This window comes from Trichosurus vulpecula, chromosome 9 (assembly GCF_011100635.1).
Source record: "Trichosurus vulpecula isolate mTriVul1 chromosome 9, mTriVul1.pri, whole genome shotgun sequence".
Classification (NCBI taxonomy): Eukaryota; Metazoa; Chordata; class Mammalia; order Diprotodontia; family Phalangeridae; genus Trichosurus; species Trichosurus vulpecula.
The window spans coordinates 34,595,836-34,616,928 of NC_050581.1; the positions used below are offsets into that span (position 1 = coordinate 34,595,836).

Consider the following 21,093-nt stretch of genomic DNA (forward strand, 5'->3'; position numbering starts at 1 on the left):
CACTTGGGTTGTGAACCTGAGGAACTATGAGGAACAGAGGGGTGTTTAGGGAGAAAGATAATGAGTTCTGTTTTTGATATGTTGAGCTTAAGGTGTCTATTTTAAGGTATCTTGGAACATTTAGTTCCAAGATATGTGAAAGGCAGTTATCCTGCCTTTGGCATACTAGCTGTGTGACCCTGGGCAGGTCATTTAACCTCTCAGTGCTGGCCTTACCCCACCCACAACTCTCTAAGTCAAGTACTCAGTAGTGGAGGGAGTTTTTGTATCTCTGCCCTGGAAATTTCCACCAGTAAAATCATAGGTCTGGACCAAAAGAGGGAGAAAAGTACATCAGAAAGGCAGTGTAGCAAAGAGAACAGAAGGCAGGCCTCAGAAAAACCTAGGACTAAGTTCTGTCTCATGATGTACACCACCTGTATGGCCCTGAACCAGTTTTCCAGCGATCTACTAAGACCAGAAGTTACAGATGAGTTGCTGATCTTCATTGGTGGGGGCAGGTTCCCCATATTAATGGAGAAATATATATGTATATTATGTATATACATGTATGTAGACATATATACACATACAGATGAGTATGCAAGCATTCATACATATATATGGCACATATATCTATATATAACATTTTTCTTAGTATAATGCTTACTATGTGCCAGGCACTGTGCTAAGTGCTTTACAATGTTTCTCTCATTTGGTCCTCACAACCCTAATTTTGCAAATGAGAAAACAGGCAAACAGACATCAAGCGACTTGCTCAGGATCACACAACTAGTAAGTGTCTAAGGCTGGATTTGAACTCGGTTATTCCTGACTCCAGGCCCAGGACTCTATATAATGTACAGCTGCATTAAATTCCAGACTTCATTGCCTACTATAGATATGAGCCCTGCATTGAAGTATGGGAGGTATTTTACTCATAGATCATGTATCATTTCTCTTTTAGCTACAAGGGATCTTAAAAGGCCATCTTGCCTTCAGGCAGATGTGGAGTTATGCTATGTAAGGTAACTAAGGCCCAGAGAAATTAAATTACCCAAGGTAACACTGATGTCTTTGATACAGGATCAGCCATCTACTATCCACTTAATGTATTTCTCACTATATCCTGCACATAGCTTGTCTGAACATGTTCGTTGGCTTGTTATCTTCTCATGAGATTGTGAGCACCTTGAGACCAAGAAGTCTTTTGCCTCTTTTTGTATCTCCAGTGCCTGGCACATAGTATGTGCTTAATAAATGCTTAATGACCGACTCACTGGTAATACAAAGGGATTACAAGTTCCCACCTTCTTTATGAAGTGAAGATTTCCCTTGAGATCTCATCAAAGGTCTTAGATTCAGGAAAAGAGATGCAAGGAAAGGAAACGCTATTTGAATTGTCAGTTGGGACCTCCATGTGTTGGGGTCATATACTAAAATCACTTGGTCCAACAGAATTGTCTGTACTCGAGTACTCTAGCTCTGTACTGTTACATTTTTATCAGCGACTCGGATGAAGGCATAGACAGTCTTCTTGTGAAATCTATAGCTAGCAGGAACCTAGGTTGAGTAGCTAACACAAGAATAGGAAATGTCATGCCCTCTAGGACAAGATTAACACAGATTTTCATAGGCCCAATCTAATCAAATGAAACTTAATGGGTATAAATGTAAAGTCTTATGCTGGACTCAAAAAGTCAACTGTTCATGGATAGAATGGGGGTGGAGTTAAACTACAGTTCAAATGAACATTTGTAAAGGACTGAAAAGAATATCTGTTCATCAAAGAAGATAACGTAAATTATTTCCTTTGTAATGTACTGTAGAAATGTGAGTTATTGCACATGTACCTGGACTACTAAACTTATTTTGAAAATAAATGATGTGAGAGGAAGACTTCAGTTAGACATGAGGAAAAGCTTCCTAACCATTACTACCATCCTAAAGTGGGATGAGCTGCCTTGAGAGGTAGTGAGCTTCTTACTTTGGTTAGCCCAGGCTCCTGCTCTGATACAAATCTAACCAAAGGACCTAAAGGGTTCCATCTAACTCTGAGATTTTAAGCAGGAAGATGTTCATTATACCATTGCCTGATAAGTGATAGGAACCCCCTGTGTTGAGTATGATGTGGTGTATATGTAGGAATATAGTGCAGCTAGTGGCTCGGTGAATGGAGTAGCGGTCCCAGAAGTCAGGAAAATGAGTTTTCCTGAGTTCAAATCTGGCCTCAGACACTTACTAGTTGTGTGACCCTGAGCCAGCCCCTTAACCCTGTTTGCCTCAGCTTCCTCATCTGTAAAATAAGCTAGAGAAAGAAAACGCAAACCACTCCAGTATCTTTGCCAAGAAAACCCCAAATGGGGTCACGAAGAGTCAGACACGACTGAAACAACTGAAGAACAACAAAAATCACTAGGCGGCTAGCGGCCCATTAGATAGAGTGCTGGGCCAAGAGTCGGGAAGACTCAGTCTTCTTGAGTTCAAATCCAGACTGAGACACTTGCTAGCTGTGTGACCCTGAGCAAGTCTCTTAGCCCTGTTTGCCTCAATTTCCTAACCTGTAAAATGAGCCGGAGAAGAAAATGGCAAAGCACTCCAATGTCTTTGCCAAGAAAACCCTCAAATAGGGTCAACAAAGAGTTGGACACTACTGAAACGATTAAACAGCGATATGTATGAATACTAATCCATTGGCATTCTTAAGGTGAGACGCAGACCTTCCTGAATCCGAGGCTTACATTCTTTCTACTACACCACAGTGCCTGTGTCCAGCCTCAAACGTGTACTAGCTATGTGACTCTGAGAAAATCACTTACTCTCTCTGTTCCCATAAAAGTTACATAGAAGGAGCATTGGCAGAGGACGTTATTCACGGGGCTCCTTAACACCGATAAAATCACAAACCTAAAACAAACCAAAAACTTCAAAGTCTGGAATATCGATTTTTATACTTAAGTGTAAGGACACAACTCAAGAAACATAACAGTGGAAGCAACTGTTTTCTTATAACTGGGAACCTGAAAAATAACGTAGTCATTTCTACTCACCATGGTGCTCTTGAAGATTTGATTCTGTGGACAATTGTGGGATACAAGTAGTGAACCCCTGGAAAAATATGTTCTTTTTGCACAAGGAGACCAAATTATTCCCCCAAATTCAATCTCAGGGAAAAAGCACATCTGTCATTGACTGTCATACTGAACTACCTCAGCCAAACAAAAGGCATAACACTGGAAGCTCCCACCTACGTGAATCTTGGATGCAAGTTTTCTTGGGTAGAAATAATACAGCAAAGTGAAATAAACTGGTAGGTTGGTGAAATCTGAATTGAATAACAGTTACCACTTAAATTTCCAACACCTGGGTTGTGCAGTACATAGAGTGCCTCATTTGGAGTCAAGAAGACCCAAGGTCAAATCCAGCCTCAGACACTTAATAGTTGTGTGAACCCGGGCTCTGTTTGCCTCAGTTTCTTCATCTGCAAAATGGGGGTAATAATGGTACCTACCCCCCAGGATTGTTGTGAAGATAAAATGAGATGATATTTGTAAAAACTCTCAGCTCAGCGGTTAACACATAGTCAACTGCTATATCTTTGTTGTTGGGTCATTTCGGTCTCATCGAATTCTTCATGACCCCATTTGGGGTTTTCTTGGCAAAGATACTACAGTAGTTTGCCATTTCCTTCTCCAGCTTATTGGACAGATGATGAAACGGAAGGGTTATTAAGTGACTTGCCCAGGGTCACACCACTAGTAAGTGTCTGAGGCCAGCTTTGAACTCAGGAAGATGAGTCTTCCCAACTCCAGGGCTGGTGCTCTATTCATATAACCTCAGTGATTTATGTCATTGTTCAATTGTTCCAGCTGTGTTTGACTCTACATACTCCCATTTGGGGGGTTTCTTGGCAAAGATACTGGAGTGGTTTGCCATTTCCTTCTCCAGGGGAGTAAGGCAATTAGAGGTTAAGTGACTTACCCAGGGTCACCTAGCTAGTGAGTGTCCGAGGCTGGACCGGAACTCAGGAAGATGCATCTTGCCTGAACACTATATACGTGTTAACTATTGTTAGAATTATCATCATCATCATCTCAAATCCTGCTCCCCAGGTACCATCTATGTGACACTGGGCAAGTCAGCTATCTTTTCTCAGTCTCTGAATCCTTGTCTGCAAAATGGGGGTAATAGTAGCTCATATACCTCACAGGGTTGTTGTGACAGCAGAAAGAAAGTGCTTTGTAAACCTGAGAACACCATAGGAATGTTAGCTATTATGGTTCCACTTAGGCTCTGCTGCTTCCAGAGTACTGGTTTATATTTATATTGAGATGAATTTTTCACACTAAAAGATGTGAATAGAAGAATTTAGATCATGTCCCAAGTGACAGGAAATGTACAGCTTATCAATAACAACTTCCTCCCAGTCCCATATTACAGAGGATTTATTTATATTTAGGTTTTTGACTAAAATAGTGCATTCTATCTTAGTCAAGGACTTTTTCCCCCATTCTCCTAAAATTACATCAGTACATTAAGGACCTGGGACTTCATCAGTGTGTGGGTCTTTTTTCCACTGATACAGATTATAATAACTAGCAGTTACACAGAGCTTTGGGCAGCTCGGTGGTGCAGTGGACAGACATTTCACCCTGGTTGTCTCAGTTTCCTCGTCTGTAAAATGAGCTGGAGAAGGAAATGGCAAACCACTCCAGTATCTTTGCCAAGAAAACCCCAAATGGGGTCACGAAGAGTTAGACAAAACTAGAAAACGGCTGAACAACAACACATAGAGTCGTAGGGTTTGTGAAGTGTTCTATATATGTTTCAATTCTCACAACAGCCCTCTCATTTCGTAGGTGAGGAAACTAAAGCTGAGCAGGGTAACTGACTTGCCCTAGGTCAAAGGACTAATAAGTGTCTGAGGCACAATGTGAACTCAGTTCTCCTTGACTCTAAGTCCAATACTATCTACTTTCACCAAAAACTAACATCATATGGTGACCTGGCTCCCACCAATGAGTGTATCTGAGTCTAGCTAGGTTAATCCCTAAATGGCAAAATAGTTCATTACTAGGCCAGTATTTGATGCCTTTCCAACCCAGCAGGACATGCCTGAGGCTCTACTCTAATAATTCGGCCTTTAAGAATCCAGGGTCACCTCCACCAATCTATCAATAAGCATCTATTCCACACTGAGTTAGCAGAGGGAGGCTCTGATGGAAGCTTACAAATAAAAATATATCCTGATTGAATTATTTAATATTAATGATTTATGGGAAGGCATGTTATGTTCACCCACTAATATAACTTAGTTTCAAAATAAGCTTAATAGTCCAAGTTCATATGTAATAACTCATATTTCTATAGGATGTTACATAGGTCATAATTTACATTATATCATTTGATGAGTGGGAAAAAAAATTATTCTTTGGTCTTGACCACAACCCCATGAGGTAGATAATACAAAAATTGTTATCTACATTTTGAGGAAACAGACATAAAAAGGTGAAAAAACTTTCCCACTTATAAAGTGACAGTGCTGGGACCCAAGTGACATCTGAATCCTAAGGACAATGACCTTTGACTCTACCATGCTTCTTCTCTGTATACGTAGATTGTCTCACTCCAGATTAAGTTCTTTACTCTTTAGAGCATGTCCACCCTGCTGGGAAATTCACATTTGTACTTTTCACCTTTTTGTGTCTGTTTCCTCAAAATGCAGATGATAATTTTTTGTATTATCTATCTCATGGGACCAAAGAATATTTTTCCTATTCATCAAATGAGACCTTGAGTCTTTTAAATCCTCCTGCTTAAAACATTCACTCCCTTCTCTTCCTCCCCACCAGAAAAAAAGATCAGAAATATAGGTTGTTAAAAGTAGAGTTAATGAAATGTCTAAAATGTTTTGCCTGCAGCCACCAAATATCAAGGCTTCTCAACATACATTAAGATCTCGTTACTTCTAAATGCTCTAATACTTCTGTGATTTCATCAGGATTGTAACCCATCCATGCCTGTTCCTCCTGTGCAACACGTACCCATAGGTGTGGGTTCAAGTCCCACCTTTGATGCTTATTATCACCATGCCCAGGAGCAAGTCATTTTCTTTATCTGAGTCTCAGTTTCCACATCTGTAAAATGAAAGAGAGAGGGGGGTTGGACTCGATGACCTCTAATCTAGGACCTTGGGTTCTAAGAGTCTATACCAGCAGAGTATAAGCTATCTTACAGGTTCTGTTTATACATACATACTCTCTCACACACACACACACATTCTTATACATATATGTGTGTGGATATATATACATATATATATTTATATACCCACAGACATATTTATACACATATATACACACACATACACATTTCCTTCTCCTGAGAGGTACTAACTAGATTTTTTTTCCTTTATTAAGAATAACAACTGATTTATATAATGTTTTAAAGTTTGCAAAACACATCACATAGATGATCTCATCTTAACCTCAGAACAGCCCTATGAGGCATGTACTGCAAGTATTTTTATCCCCATTTTGCAGAAAGAGAAAACAGACTCAGAGAGGTCAAGCATTCAGACTTGTTCAGGGTCTCACAGCCAGCAAGTGTCTGAGGATGGATTCAAGCAATGGGCTTCCCACCTCCAAGTTCAATGTTTGATCTGATACATAATAGGGAAAGTTTCAGGTGAACCCACAGCAGCAACTCCGGCATTTGCCCGGGCTGGCATATGATGTCATCATCTTTGAATGTTGCCTTTTCTTATGGCTAACATATTAGTTATTAGTTCAACCTGTTGAGGAGGGTGGAAAGGGGTACTTTTTGATGAATAATGAAAAATCCACAGCAGTATCACTTTCATTGTAGGCAATGCTGGGTCGAAGCAATGGGGAGTCATCAAGGAAGAAGGATGAAGAAGAAGTTCAGAGCCGGCACAGATTAATCCCCCTTGGAAGAAAAATATATGAATTCTACAATGCACCTATTGTGAAGTTTTGGTTCTACACCGTAAGCATCTCTCTAATTATTTTTCCTAATCATGATAGAGTCACAAAAAAGAGTCACTGCCACTTTAAAGGAACACATGCCTCACTCTATATCATAATGCAAGGGCCAGGAATATAGGAATGAAAGCCAAGACTGAAGTTTTTAACTCCTTTCCAAAGGCTGAATGCTCTTAAGAGAGATTCGCATGACTAGTTTCTTTGGTCTACGTTTCTGCAGGCTTATTATAAATGACAACTATTAAAGTAATTCAACCAGTAAGTATCAGAGCTCAGATTTGAAGCCAGGTTTCCCATGATTCCAAATTCAGTATTCTTTCAACTAGAACATGTTGCCTCCCATAGAATGCTCTCTCTTGTCAACCCCCGCCTCCAGGAACCCTTCTCTCGCCTTCCAGGCTCAGTTCGACTGCCACCTCCAATACGAGGCCTTTCCCAATTTCCTCAGTCATCAATGCTCTCTTCCTCTCCCCTACAACACAACATTACTTGTTTTTTATTTTGTCCATATCTTAACTTTAGTTCTCTCTCCATGTTGTCATGCCCTCCCATCTAAACTCATTGAGAAGGGATGTTTTCACTTTTCTTTTTGTCTCGACATCATTACTGTCTACACAGATCAGGCTTCCTTCCTTCCTGCAGATCAGGTATTTGAGGCTGGACTTTCAAGGATAGAGCACACACTAACTGTGACATTGTAAAAGGCAAAAAAGGGAAGGAGAATGAAGAAACAAAGAATTCTGATGAAGACTAGAGAGAGTGACTAAAAAATTATGATGATGATTTATGCAATGAAATGAATGGATTTAAATGTAAAAGGTCATTAAGCAAGTTAATTTGGTTATAGTGTCCAATGTTAAATTTTTGATAAAATATTGGGGTTTGGTTTGTATTTTTTAGGATGGATGGAAAATTTAGAATTTCAACAGGTAAAGAGGAGAAAGAGAAAAACTGCAGAGATGAGAAAGAAAGATAGGGTCATAAAGCCATCCATCCACTTTGGCTAGAGCACAGAGTAAATAGAGATAGTAATGTTAAGTTTTTAATAAAACATCAGGGTCTGGTTTGTTTGGGTTTTTTTAGGATGGATGGAAAGGATAGAATTTCAACAAGTACAGAGGAAGGAGGGAAAAATTACGGAGATAGGAAAGAAAGAGCCATAGAGCCAGCTATCCACTTTGGCTAGAGCACAGAGTAAACAGAGTAATAGAAGAAAAGAGCAGAAAGATAGGCTGACACCAGATCATGAAGGGCCTTGAATGCCAAGCAGTTAGAAATTTGCTATTTAACCCATCAGAAGCCATTGAAGATTTTTAATCATGACCACATCTATGAGGAAGATTAGTCTGGCAGCAGTATGAGAAAGAAAGGGGTTGAATAATAATGATAAATACATAACCAGAGAAAGAATCCAAGAAGCTTGTGGATCGTTAAAGCAAATATAACTCTGAAGTTATCAAGGCTAAGTCTAAAAAAGTCTATTTGTGATTATCTGGCATATACTTAGTAATTTCTTGGATATAGCCCTAATGCTAATGATAAAATCAACACCAACAACCTCCATTCAAGAAACTGAAATGTGGGTAGTACATATGAAGAATCAACCCCAATCTGGTATCATCAAACAATATTTCCTTTGCTCTGTAACTATTAAACATTCTGCAAGCTGATCCATCTTAAGACTGCTCATTGACAGCCCAAAATCATGACAAGTAGGGTTGTACGATATGTAATACCCAGAAAATATTTTCTATCCACCAAGCAATCAGCTGTCACTGAGAGTGCCTTCTTGATATGGGAGGAACAAAGGACTTTTTAAAAATTACTTTTCTGCTTATATCTTTCATTGCTATTTGAATCCATGTCAACAATAAAAATAAGAATAGCTCATATTTAGATATTATTTTAAAAATTAGAAAGTACTTTGTTCAAGACAACTGGTTATTTTGAGTTGGACAGTGCCAATATCATTAACCCCATTCCATACATGATGAAATCAGAGGGGTTAAATGATGACCCTGGTCACACAGCTTGTAAGCCTCAATGCCAGAACTCAAATCTAGGTCTCCTGACCCCAAGTCAAGATTCAAGAATCTAACACCACCACCCCCCACCCCAGGCAGAGAGACGATAGGCTCTCACAGGGAATCCTAATCCCACATTGGGTACTCCCTTTCTTTTCATCTCAGCCTCTTCTCTTTCTCATGTTTTCACTCTCCCTTATCTGCTTTCTAAAGATCACAGTTCTGTCTAACCAACCCCCTTCTCTCACCACCAACATACTCAGACACTCCAGCCTGGGCTGGACAGCCCCTTTCTTCCCTTTAATTCACTCAAGGAAAGAAGACTTTTTTGGGGGGTCATTATATTGGTAGCTAAGGGAAAGTAGATGAATTAAGGGAGATTTATGGAACCCAGAATTATTAATTTTCAGAATCTGAGAATCTAGCTAAAAGATATTACTTATCTGGCCAGAGAGAGCCATTCCAGGTTCCTGGGCTACATCAGAAGCTATCTAACTACTTTCTGGGTCTAGCCCTGCCATGTGGCCAACTGCCATGTTGCTTCAACATGGCCCACTTCTCCAACCCATTTCTCCTAGTTTCTTGTCCAAGTTTGGTTTTGCTTCAAAGCTGGCATCCTTTCTCCTTACCTCCCACCAATTTCTAGAGTCCCTGCTTCCAGGCACCATTAGTTCTCCACATTTTTTTTAAAGCTGGGTAAAATACCATATGGGTCCAATTAAGATTTTAAGTTCTGCTGCTAGCATCAGCAACTTCCTCAGGATCACACTAATGAGTCACAACTCATCTCCTTTCCCTGACATGTACTAGATATGTGACCATGGGCTACTTGCTTCATTTCTCATCTACGAAATGGGAATGGTTATACTCGAATTATCTATTTTTCAGAGTTACTGGGATGAAAGTACTTTTCAAACCTTAAAACACTACATAGATGTTAGCTATTATTATCATCATCATCATCATCATCATCATCATTCTCCTTTTATCCCCCACAAGAAAGTGTTCCAAGTCCTTTGGTTATCCCTTACTCTCACTACAAGATTGGTGAATCTCCCTTTCTAGACATATCTCCCTGGTGACATTCTTTTAAAAAAATTTTTTTTAGTAAAAAGTATTTATTTTTTCCAATTACATATAAAGATGGTTTTCAATATTCATTTTTATAAGATTTTGAGTTTCAAATTTTTCTCCCTCCCTCCCATCCTTCCTCCCCAAGACAGCAAACAACTTGATGTAAGATTATATATGTACAATCATGTTAAACCTATTTCCACATTAGTCATGTTGTGAAAGAAGAAACAGAACAAAAGGGAAAAGCTGTGGAAAACAAAAAACAAAGTGAAAACAGTATGCTTCAGTCTGTGTTCAGACTCCATAGTTCTTTCTGTAGATGTGGACAGCATTTTCCATCATAACTTTTTGGGGATTGTCTTGGATCATTGTATTGCTGAGAAGAGCAATGATCATAATTGATCACTGCATAATGTTGCTGGTACTGTGTACAGTGTTCTCCTGGTTCTGCTCACTTCACTCAGCACCCGTTCATATAAGTCTTTCCAGGTTTTCCTGAAGTCTGCCTGCTCATCATTTCTTATAGCAAAATAGTATTCCATTACATTCACATATCACAATTTGTCCCTGATGACATTCTTTAAAAATAATAATATCAGTGTTTTGTTTATATTTTTCTAACAGCACCATCACTACCCCCCAAATCCCTAACCCCCAACCAGAGGGGTACAGTTAGATGAAGTGGATCCACATAGTAGCCATGCCTGACAAATCATTTTTCAATTATGTTTGTCTGATGATGTTCTTTGTACCACTTCTTTGCAACTCCGAATTGGTAATATGTTCCAGTCTATTCACACACCCACCATTCTTCTCTCCGTTTGCTACAACTAATTGATAATTTTCATTCTTTAGGAATTATTGTATTCCAAGAATGTATACAAGAAAGTTCACTTAAATGAAGAATGGCTTTGCAATACAGCCAGCAATAAATTAATCCACAAACATTTATTAAGTACTTATTGTGTGTCAGGCCATACTAAAACCTGGAAATATAAGGGGGGGATTAATGGTCCTCAAGAAGCTAACATTCTAATGAAAGAGACCATATCAATAGAAAGAGAGAAATAAGGAGAGGGAGAGAGAGGGAAAGAAGGAGGGAAGGAGGGAGAGAGGGAGAGGGAGAGAGAGAGAGAGAGAGAGAGAGAGAGAGAGAGAGAGAGAGAGAGAGAGAGAGAGAGAGAGAGAGATACAAGATACATTCAGAGTAGATGGAAGGTATTCATATCTAGGGAAATTGGCAAAGGTCTCCTACAGAAGGTAGTGTTTGCCTGCAAGAGGAAAGGCAGGGAAACTAAGCTGCAGAAAGTAAGGAAGGAAAACCTTCCAGGCATGGGGAACAGCCACTGAAAAGTAATAGAAAGAGGAGAAACGCTTTATGTGAAGAACAGCAAGTAAAGCAGTGTAATTGGACTATAGAGTTTATGGAAGAAGAGTCCAGGCAGAGTATGGAAAGTTACTAAATATGAAGAAACAATAGATTGAAAACAATTCAAATTTCTTGAAACTTAATGTAAAAAATAAGTGGGGAAAATGGCCACAAAATAACCAAAAACACATGAAGTCCTTTCATTAATCTGGTATAAATTTATAAAAGGCATGTTCTTGAAATGCTTTAGAAAACAATTTCTGCTCACTTTTCCTGGATTAAATACATTGTAGAACAATGCAATGGTATCATGTCATTTTTAGATTCTTCTGTTTATACAGTATTTAGAACATAAGGGAAATTTGGAAGCATAAAAGGGAAATTGGAAGCAGTAGCAAGAACGTGACATATATTTTTCAGATAGTGTGTTCCCTTATCTCATCATCCCCAAAGCTATCATTTTTTCCCCTTTAGTTGCACAGTCTATGTCTCCTTCATGTCACTGATAAATAGATCAAGCTAAGAACCAAAAAACAGGACAGTGCTTTCTGTACTATAAAAATGGCCTAATCAGACAAAAAGGAAAACTTCAACCTCTTGCGTTTACTATACAATATGAAGGTGGCCCTTAGAGTGGTGAGACCAGCTAGGGTGCCTGCTATATGGCTGGCTAGATGGTCTACAAAACATTGTAGAGACCAGATGTTTCTTATAGGCTCATTCAAGTAAGGTGCAATGAGACACACAACTGTGTGTGTTAAGGTGTCAGGGGAGGGTAGATTGGGGTTGAAAAAAAATTATTTTGGTCCTTTTAATCAACGCAAGTGACTTGCACCTAAATTAGGGAATAGATGAAGAATATCTTATTTTATTGTTCTGTTCTCTTTGTGAACCTCTCAGAAATGTGCCTATTACTTTTTTTAAGACTCTGGAAAGTACAATGTGTCTTATATTTTTTTGTTAGGGAGGGACAAAATTGCCCCCCAAAATGCATAACCTCTCTGCTCCTTGTTACCAAGTTGGATGTAGAAGCCAGTTAGATATCTTTTCAGTTCCAAGAGGAAAAGAGGCACAAATCCATTTGGCTGCTCTATTAGCCTTTCTCCTGAACTGAGCCAATTTGCCTGTATTTAGCTGGGAAGGGTCCAGACTCAAAGCTGGAAGTGACACCAGGACACAGGGCCACACATTCTGTGTTTCCATTTTCTATGACAAATGGTTTCCTTTCACTGACAAACAAAATTTATATCTTTCCTCTGACTAGTGGAAAAGGGAGCCAGAGTGGGACTGGTAGCTGGCAAAAATCCTGGCCCAAAGAGACCCAAATTCTAGGTAGTTTTATTATGACCTTGACATTGCATACCTGATAGTTTCAGAGTTGTACATGTGACAGGAGAAAGTAAAACCAAAAACACAAATGAAAGAAAACCTCTACATGACTCCTGCTGACTTTAGTGAGAGCCATATGTTCATATCGCTGTTCACTACGTTCAGATTTTGCTTACAACTTTTAGAAGACCTACAGATACTGTTCAGGAAGGGAGAGGGAATCAGTAATTAAAACACATAAGATCAGAGTAAACCTCCATGAAGCCCCCACAAAACTGACTGTTTCTGAGACAGAATTTTTCCAAGACAGTGAAAGCTCAAAGTGGGAAGAATCCTGGCTCTGGAATCACAAGTAAAGTACAAATGATGCTTAAAATACTTACTAGGTATGTGACCCTGGCTACTTAAACCACCTGGGTATCGGTTGTCTCATTTATAAAATTAGGGGGGCACTAGATGGCCTCTGAGTTTTCTTTTAGATCTAAGATTATAATAGTGAAAGCAAGTCCAAAACTGAAATAAAATTGGGGATAGAAAAGAGGTTAAAGGATGGTAGTGAAGGGGGCTGGGAGATGTGGCTTATGGTATCCAATGATTGAGAGGTTGTGCTATTGTATAAGATGAGCCAGGGAAGTCAAATAGTCTTCAGAAATAAAAGAATCCCAAGAAGATCAATTGAACCTAAGGATAAAGAGAGGCAAGTTTAAGATTGGGGAGGGAAAATAATGTCTACACTGACATTTTGAGGTAGGATGGTTAAATGATAAATCGAGAGAATTAGAAATAAGACTAGATTAGCATGAAAATAATGGTGGTTAGCCCAACAAAGAGAAAGAAATCAATGGTAAAGAACCACTAAGAAAATGTCTCATCAGGCATGATGAGGGCTGAGTTTAATTTAGGGATTTCTTCCAATCTAATCCAATAATTCAATTAAATATGCATTTATTTAGCACATATATGCCAAGCACTATGCTAGGCACTGGGATACAAAGGCAAAAATGAAACACTCCCTTATTTTCAGGTAGCTTATACTCTTTTAAAAAAAAGTGTATTTGAATCACCTTCATTTCCCCCAAAAGACTCCTGGCCAAAAGGGAGAATGGCTCCATCATCCTATAATCATAGATCATAGAGCTAGAAGGGACCTCAGAAGCCAATCTAGTCCAATTCCCTCATTTTATAAACAAACTGAGACCCAGAAAGTTTAAGTGACTTACCTAAGGTAATACAGATAGTACAAGAGGCAGGATTCGATTCAAGGTCCTGTGGCCCCACTCAAATCCACTTCTTTTTCCACTGTACTGTGATGCTTCCTCACAAAATAAATACAAAGTGACTGAAATAAGGACTTAAGCAAGCACTTAATTTCTTAAGTGCCTACTATGTGTGAGAGACAGTACTAGTTGTTGGGCATATAAGGACCAAAAGTTTTAAAAACTCATACCACTGTGTGCATAAGAGAAAATTCCATACATTCCCTCTGAATAGTCTGCTAGGGGCAAGGTAAGTATATACCAAGAAAAAAAAAAAACAACTCATGGTCCAATTATCCCACCAAGTCACTCAAAGCCCTCAACAGTTTCAATGAAGATTCTTTATCTTCCTTTGCTGGAGACACATCAGGATAGACCTAGACATACATCAGTCCGGAGACATCTCTTCTTGTGGCATCAGTCCAGAATAATGTTCTCATGTGGAACATGACTATTGGATGCAACTATAACACCAGCACTCTGAGGATCCCTGTTCCATGATCTTAATTCAAGTTTGACATTGGGAGGAAAAAAGGTATTGACGAGGTAACAAAAGGAGGTTTACTTTGCCCTAAAAGAGCAAGGAAATAAAACAGGGATACAGTGGATATACTAAGCTTCTCTGAACACAGCCTCAGTTTCCATAAGGAAATGTGTCTAGTCAAAAGGGCAGAATAGAGTAAAGGACATGAGGATTCCTATAGTCTCATGTACCCAATGAGTCTGAGAAGTCACAACTCCACCTGGCTGGGATTTTTATGTGTTTGATGACCAGGAAGGTACATCAAGGAAGTCAGGGCCAATCAGATGCTGGGGCAGCTTTGTCTCCTTTTAGGGAAGACTAATACCTAAGGATTATGGAAGAAGGAGGAGCCTGGGTCTCCCCATGTGGGGAGTGGAGCAGAAAGGAGAAGATGCATCAAGTAAATTATAGTAAGTATTAGTCCTATCACATGGAAGGTAGCCTGATAAGTAGAAAAGGGGTAAACTCACCCAAGAACACCCAGGGGACAAACCAATTAGGAGGTCATCCTATATCAGAATGAGTCTATTTAGTTTTCAGCTTTTAGGACTTGTTTAGGATAGTTATCCAGCTGACATTTCAGAATTTTAAAGAAGAGTTTCTTATTGATTTTTCAAAATATGATATTGACAATAAAATCATAAGAATTTAACTCGGGATTCTTTATTGTTTGTTCACTGCCTGTACTAATCACTTAGCAGTTTTTCAGTTCATCCTGTCAAGACGCTGGAATTCTCTCAGCTTAAAAAGTCATTGATTCAATGATTCTGATTCTACGTCATCCATTTCCACCCATATACTTTCTAGAGTCTGGTTGCCCTATATCAGAAGTCTGCACAAGAATGAGGTATGCTCCTCTTTGTTAATGGACAGAGAAACTGTCTTTTATTTCCTTACAGCTGGCATACATTGGGTACCTGATGCTGTTCAACTACATCGTGTTGGTGAAGATGGAACGCTGGCCTTCCACCCAGGAATGGATAGTCATTTCCTATATATTCACATTGGGAATAGAGAAGATGAGAGAGGTAACTGCATTCCTACAAGAGAACCTGGGAGAAAGAAAATGGCGGGGGGGGGGGGGCTTTTAGTTTTATTTATGACTATCCTAGGGTACCTGGGATTCAAATTTAACAAGAAACCACTTTTCTTAATGCTGCCCTAGAAGTACTTGAATTTCTACCAGAGCTCCCATTTCTTTCTCATTGACAGCTCTATGGATATGTTTATAGCATTGACATCCCATGATACCCTGGGTCTTTGCTGTTTGTTTTCAACCAACACAGTTCACATTCCCCAGAAAGCCCTGCAAACAAGTATCTCTTTCCTTGTTAGATAGAACATTTACTCTACAACAGCTGTTAGATCTTTTCTTGTCCTTTTATACAATTGTCTACATTCCGAGCCTGCCCTCAAAATGGGGTTCTTTGACCATTTCTTAGAAGCAGTTGTTCTTATGCAAATGGATTTCAGTATCCCATTTCCAATCTCTGGTCTTATCTATGTGACTTTGAACAAGCCATTAAACATCCTTGACCCTCAGTTTCCTCATCTATAAAAATGAGGTGGATGGACTAGATAGCCTCTGGGATCCCTTCCAGCTCTAGGATCCTAAGCTTTCTAAAGGAACTACTTTCTAAATTCTACTCTGTCTTCCTCTTCCTTCTAGCTTTTTAATGAGTACTTCCCCATTCCTTTGACTCTTTCTTTAAGAAATGTAATCATGTCAGCATTGCCATTGCTTCTGGAAAAGGTATCTCAATTGTCTGCCCTAGCTCCACTCACCAACTTTGTGACTTCTCAAGACCGTAATTCCCTTCCCAGGCCACCACTCCTCTATATGTTTTGTCTCAATCATTAGAATGCAAACTCCTTGAGGACAGGCACTGTGTTACTTTCGTATCTGTATCCCCAGCACCTAGCACAATTCTTGGCACCATAATAAATTCTTGATAAATACTTTTCATTCATTCTTCTTCATCCTTACTCCCTTCCGCCTTTTAAAATAAAAGACCATACAACATCTATAATCTACTATGTAACTTACTCATTGTAAACGGAGGGAGTTGGATTAGATGACTATCAAGGTTCCTTCCATCTCTAAAGTTATAATGTTATAACATCCAGATCATTCATTTTAAGCAAATTTCCCTGGAACACAAGAGGTCCCGATTCCAAAAGGTGCCAGGAGCCAATGTTGTAGATATCCACGGCCACAAGAGGGCTCTGCAGGCTGCTTCCCAATGCCAGCAGGCCAATCTCAAAAATTCTTCCATTCCAAAGAGGGGGAAAAAATACAAAGGAAACTGAGCTTGGGCAGAGCTTGTCATGAACCTGCCACACCTTCCCTGCTACAAGGCTGAAACATTCAGAATGAGCAGACTTTTCTGGAAGGATGTCAGGTCCACTTAGCTTCTAAAAGCCCCTCTCAGGTGTCACTGTCACAGAGATATGATGATAAATGGTCTAATGGATGGGGAAGCTCATTGAGCTCTTTGGAAGAAAGGTTCTCTCTAAATCCAAAGTATTATCACCATGATCACCACTGCCATCACCGTCCATCATTATTGCTAAAATTGGCCCAGGGGCTCTTATACTTTTCCTGCTTTTCAACTGAGAGCCATAAGATCTACTGTTTGTTCTCCCAAAGGGAAGATACAAAATCCATCTATTTGTCTAGATGACACTATTGTTATTAATAATAGCATTAATGATCATTGACATTCATTGAATGCCTTACCTATGTTATTTCCTTTGAGCCCTGTTAGGTAGGTGCTACAAGGTGTTTTTACCCCATCTTATGAACTGAAGTTCCCAAAGATTTAGTGACTTGCTTACAGTCACATAACTAGTAAGTGTTTTATGGGGGATATGAGCCTAGGTTTGGTTTTTTTTGGTCCTAAATCCAATATCTTATCTGCCATGCTATGAAACATGCCCTCTTTTAGTAGCATTAAGAACACATCAATAGCCATCTCAAGTTGGCACTCAGAAGCCATGGCAAGTCACGATCTGTAAAACGGGAACAGGAATATGTATTTCTTACTGACCTCTCTAGGACTGGTGTAGCTACTTTGTGTAAAAACATCCTTAGAGCAGTTTGAGCATCTCAGAAATAGGGGATTATCATCATCCAAATACTTCCACCTAGGTTTCCATCCATGGGTCACTCAGACAACAGCAGCTTTGTGGATTTCCCATCCACGAACTATACAAATAAGATATTTGCCACATAGAGAGTTGGGAATTTATAATATTCTGAGAACCAAAGCATGATGACTCTGTCAAAAGTTCTCTGGACATCAATCAGTTGCCGGCTCACTTGCAATTTTATTACCAAACAAACTTTACTTCCTTCCAATAGGAAAAAATTAGGGAAAGAGTCCGGCACAATGTAGGTGATATTGCTCTAGATGTTAGAATGGGAGAGAGAAAGCAAGCAAGATAGACCTATGGCTTACTCTACTTCCTCCCAACAGGAAGAAATTAAGCCCAGATTCCAATACAATGTAGATGGAATTGTTCCAGTTACTAGAATAGAGAAGAAAAAGGAAGCAGGATAGACCCTATGGTTTACTCTTACTTCCTCCCAATAGGAAGAAATTAAGGCAAGATTCCAATAGAATGAAGATGAAATGTTCCAGTTACTAGAATGAGAGAGAAAAAGCAAGCAAGATAGACCTATGGCTTACTCTACTTCCTCCCAACAGGAAGAAATTAAGCCCAGATTCCGATACAATGTAGATGGAATTGTTCCAGTTACTAGAATAGGGAAGAAAAAGGAAGCAGGATAGACCCTATGGTTTACTCTTGGAAAGGATGTAGCTGACAGAATACCAAGGATTTTAAGATCTGTGTATATATTTCACCTCAAGCTGTACAGGAAACAGTCGGTCAATAAGTATTTTTAAACACTTTGTGCCAGACATAGTGCTAAGCACTGGGGACACAAAGAAAAACAAAATTACAGTCCCTTCCATGAAGGAGTTCATGTTCCAAAGGGAAACACAACATACAAAAAATTGTATATACAGGACATATACAGTGAAAGTGAAAGTTAACCCACAAAAGGATTCAGGAACCCAATTCTTAAATTTGTATGTGAAAAATTGGGAAATGAAAAGGGCAGACATAATGATAGCTCGAATTTCTTCAGTGCGTAATGATTCTAAAAGTGTTTTCCTTACAACAAGATGAAGTAGGGGGAAAAAAGTAGTACTTCTATTTTACAAATGGGGAAACAAATTCATAGAAGTTTAGTGACTTGCCCAAGGTCACCCAGCAATTAAGTGACAGCACCTAGGCTAAAGTTCTAATCTTCTCACTCCAAGTCCAGGGGGTGTTTCCTCTATGCTAAAGTGCTTTTCATAAGAGTTCTTCCTCCAAATGCAGCATCAGTGAGAGTGCCTAACAATATCTTTCAGAGCAAGGATCTGACCCTTTCTTCTGAGATCTAGGACTTCTAATGATACAGCACTATCACATATCCTGAGTTTCTGACACTTAAGTCCACAAGAAAGACACACATCTATGATTGTGAGTCACAAGTCCCAGTGTCCTCAGTACACATATATATCTGTGTTCAAAACCAGGATCTCAAAGACAGACAAATATTTATAATCTTGCAATGGTTTCACTCATGTCTTTATCAGTGAAGTTTTTCTGACTTAACATGCTTCCCTCCCCATTCCCTGTACTGATACTTCTGTGTGGAGTTGCCCAGGCAGAAAATAGTGAGTGAATTTTATATGCCCTGCTCTTGAGAGTATTAGGAAGACTGAGAGTGTTGGGCATAACAACAAGGTAAGGTTGAACCTAAGCCAGCCCCCCACTTTTCACAGCACAGATGTCCCTAGTGGAGGTATAACAAGGATGGCAGTCTGGCTAATTGTTTCTTATAAAAGGAAGAAACCCTAACGAGATCAATCTGGCGCTTCATGTAACTAAACCATCTCGAGATTTTCATCCAAGATAATATGATAATATATATGTATATTATATATATATTATATATATACATACATGCATAGTACATACATACATATATACATTATATATACATATATGTATGTATATGTGTGTGTGCGCACTTTAAGGTTTGCAAGGCACTTCACGTATGTCATCTATCTCATGAACCTTTGTAGATTCTAATTCAGAAAGTATTCACACTAGCTCTATTCTGGGTACTATGCTAGGCATTAGTGATACAAGGACAAGGAATGAAATGATCACTAGTTGCCATGAGTTTAAATTCAAATGGGGTTTAGATAGATGTATGTCTATTCAACACATAGGTGGAAGCTTCCTACAAATGACTTACAAAAATAGGGAGAAATTGAAACTAATCTCTCTCTCCTCTTCTTGTCCTTCAGATTTTGATGTCAGAGCCCGGGAAGCTGTTACAAAAGGTGAAAGTATGGCTTCAAGAGTACTGGAATGTCACAGATCTCATAGCCATCCTCCTGTTTTCTGTTGGGATGATCCTTCGTCTACAAGATCAGCCATTCCGAAGTGATGGGAGGGTCATATACTGTGTTAACATTATTTACTGGTATATCCGCTTGTTAGACATTTTCGGCGTGAACAAATACTTGGGCCCTTACGTTATGATGATTGGGAAAATGGTAAGGAAGAGTTCTGGTTTTCTGTTGGGTACTCAAAGGGGAGGAGTGATAACAGAAAAAGAATGAGGATTAGCTGGATCTGTTGGAATGCACAGGCCCAATGGCAGACATTTATGTCTCCCATCCAAGGACCAATCTAGCTAAGTGGAGAGAGGTTCATCACCAGAAGGCTGACCACCAGGTGATGATTATTTTTGGCCACAGCTTATGACATCATCTACAAAGGATGCCATCTGCATCAGTGGAGGGAGTACCCACCCCGATAAAATCATGGATCCTTGAAGTCCTAAGGTAAGTTGGCAGGGCATAAAATAGACTTGGCCATGATTTTCCTGGTCTCCATCCCTCAAGGTCACAGAATCATAGAATTTTAGAGCTCAAACATAGACAATCTAACCCAACCTCCTTTAAATTGCTTCAGAATTTAAACTTAGCCACACAAATAGATAGAGACTAATTCTTCCAATGAGGGAAGAAGTCGCTGCTCCAAAAACTCTTAATGAACTTAATTTTCTCTGTGTGTTCTAGAGGCCAATGAGGGGAGAAAAGACTTTCTCAAAGATAGCTAGTAGCTAGAGCCACCTATAATCAAAGATCTAGAAGAGACCATCATTTCTAACCTCCTCATTTTACAGATGAGGAAACCAAGGCTCAAGCAGGTTAAGTGACTCGCCCAAGGTCACACAGGAAATGTCAGTGACAGAATTTGTCTCCAGAGTCATAATATCCATACTAGTCCTACTACTTTCTGCCATACTGCCCTTACTCTCTCATCTCTGTGGCCTCCGGAAGGGGGATTTGGGGGAAGTGTGCCAGAGGCACTAAGGCCCCTCTCCGGTAGAGGAATGCTCACCTACAGCTTTTGGCTTTACCCCTGGCACTCCTTGGTCACCCATCTGGGCCGCGCAGCC

General features: G+C 39.5%; 1 protein-coding gene across 1 annotated transcript in view; it reads left to right on the forward strand.

Annotated features, from left to right (window-relative positions):
* Positions 1 to 21,093, forward strand: part of TRPM3 (transient receptor potential cation channel subfamily M member 3) — a 725,609-nt gene that overhangs the window by 624,234 nt on the left and 80,282 nt on the right. Inside the window, 3 exon segments of the mRNA XM_036738414.1 lie at positions 6,847 to 6,987; positions 15,458 to 15,586; positions 19,931 to 20,182. Of these exon segments, the coding sequence (XP_036594309.1) occupies positions 6,847 to 6,987; positions 15,458 to 15,586; positions 19,931 to 20,182 (522 nt within the window).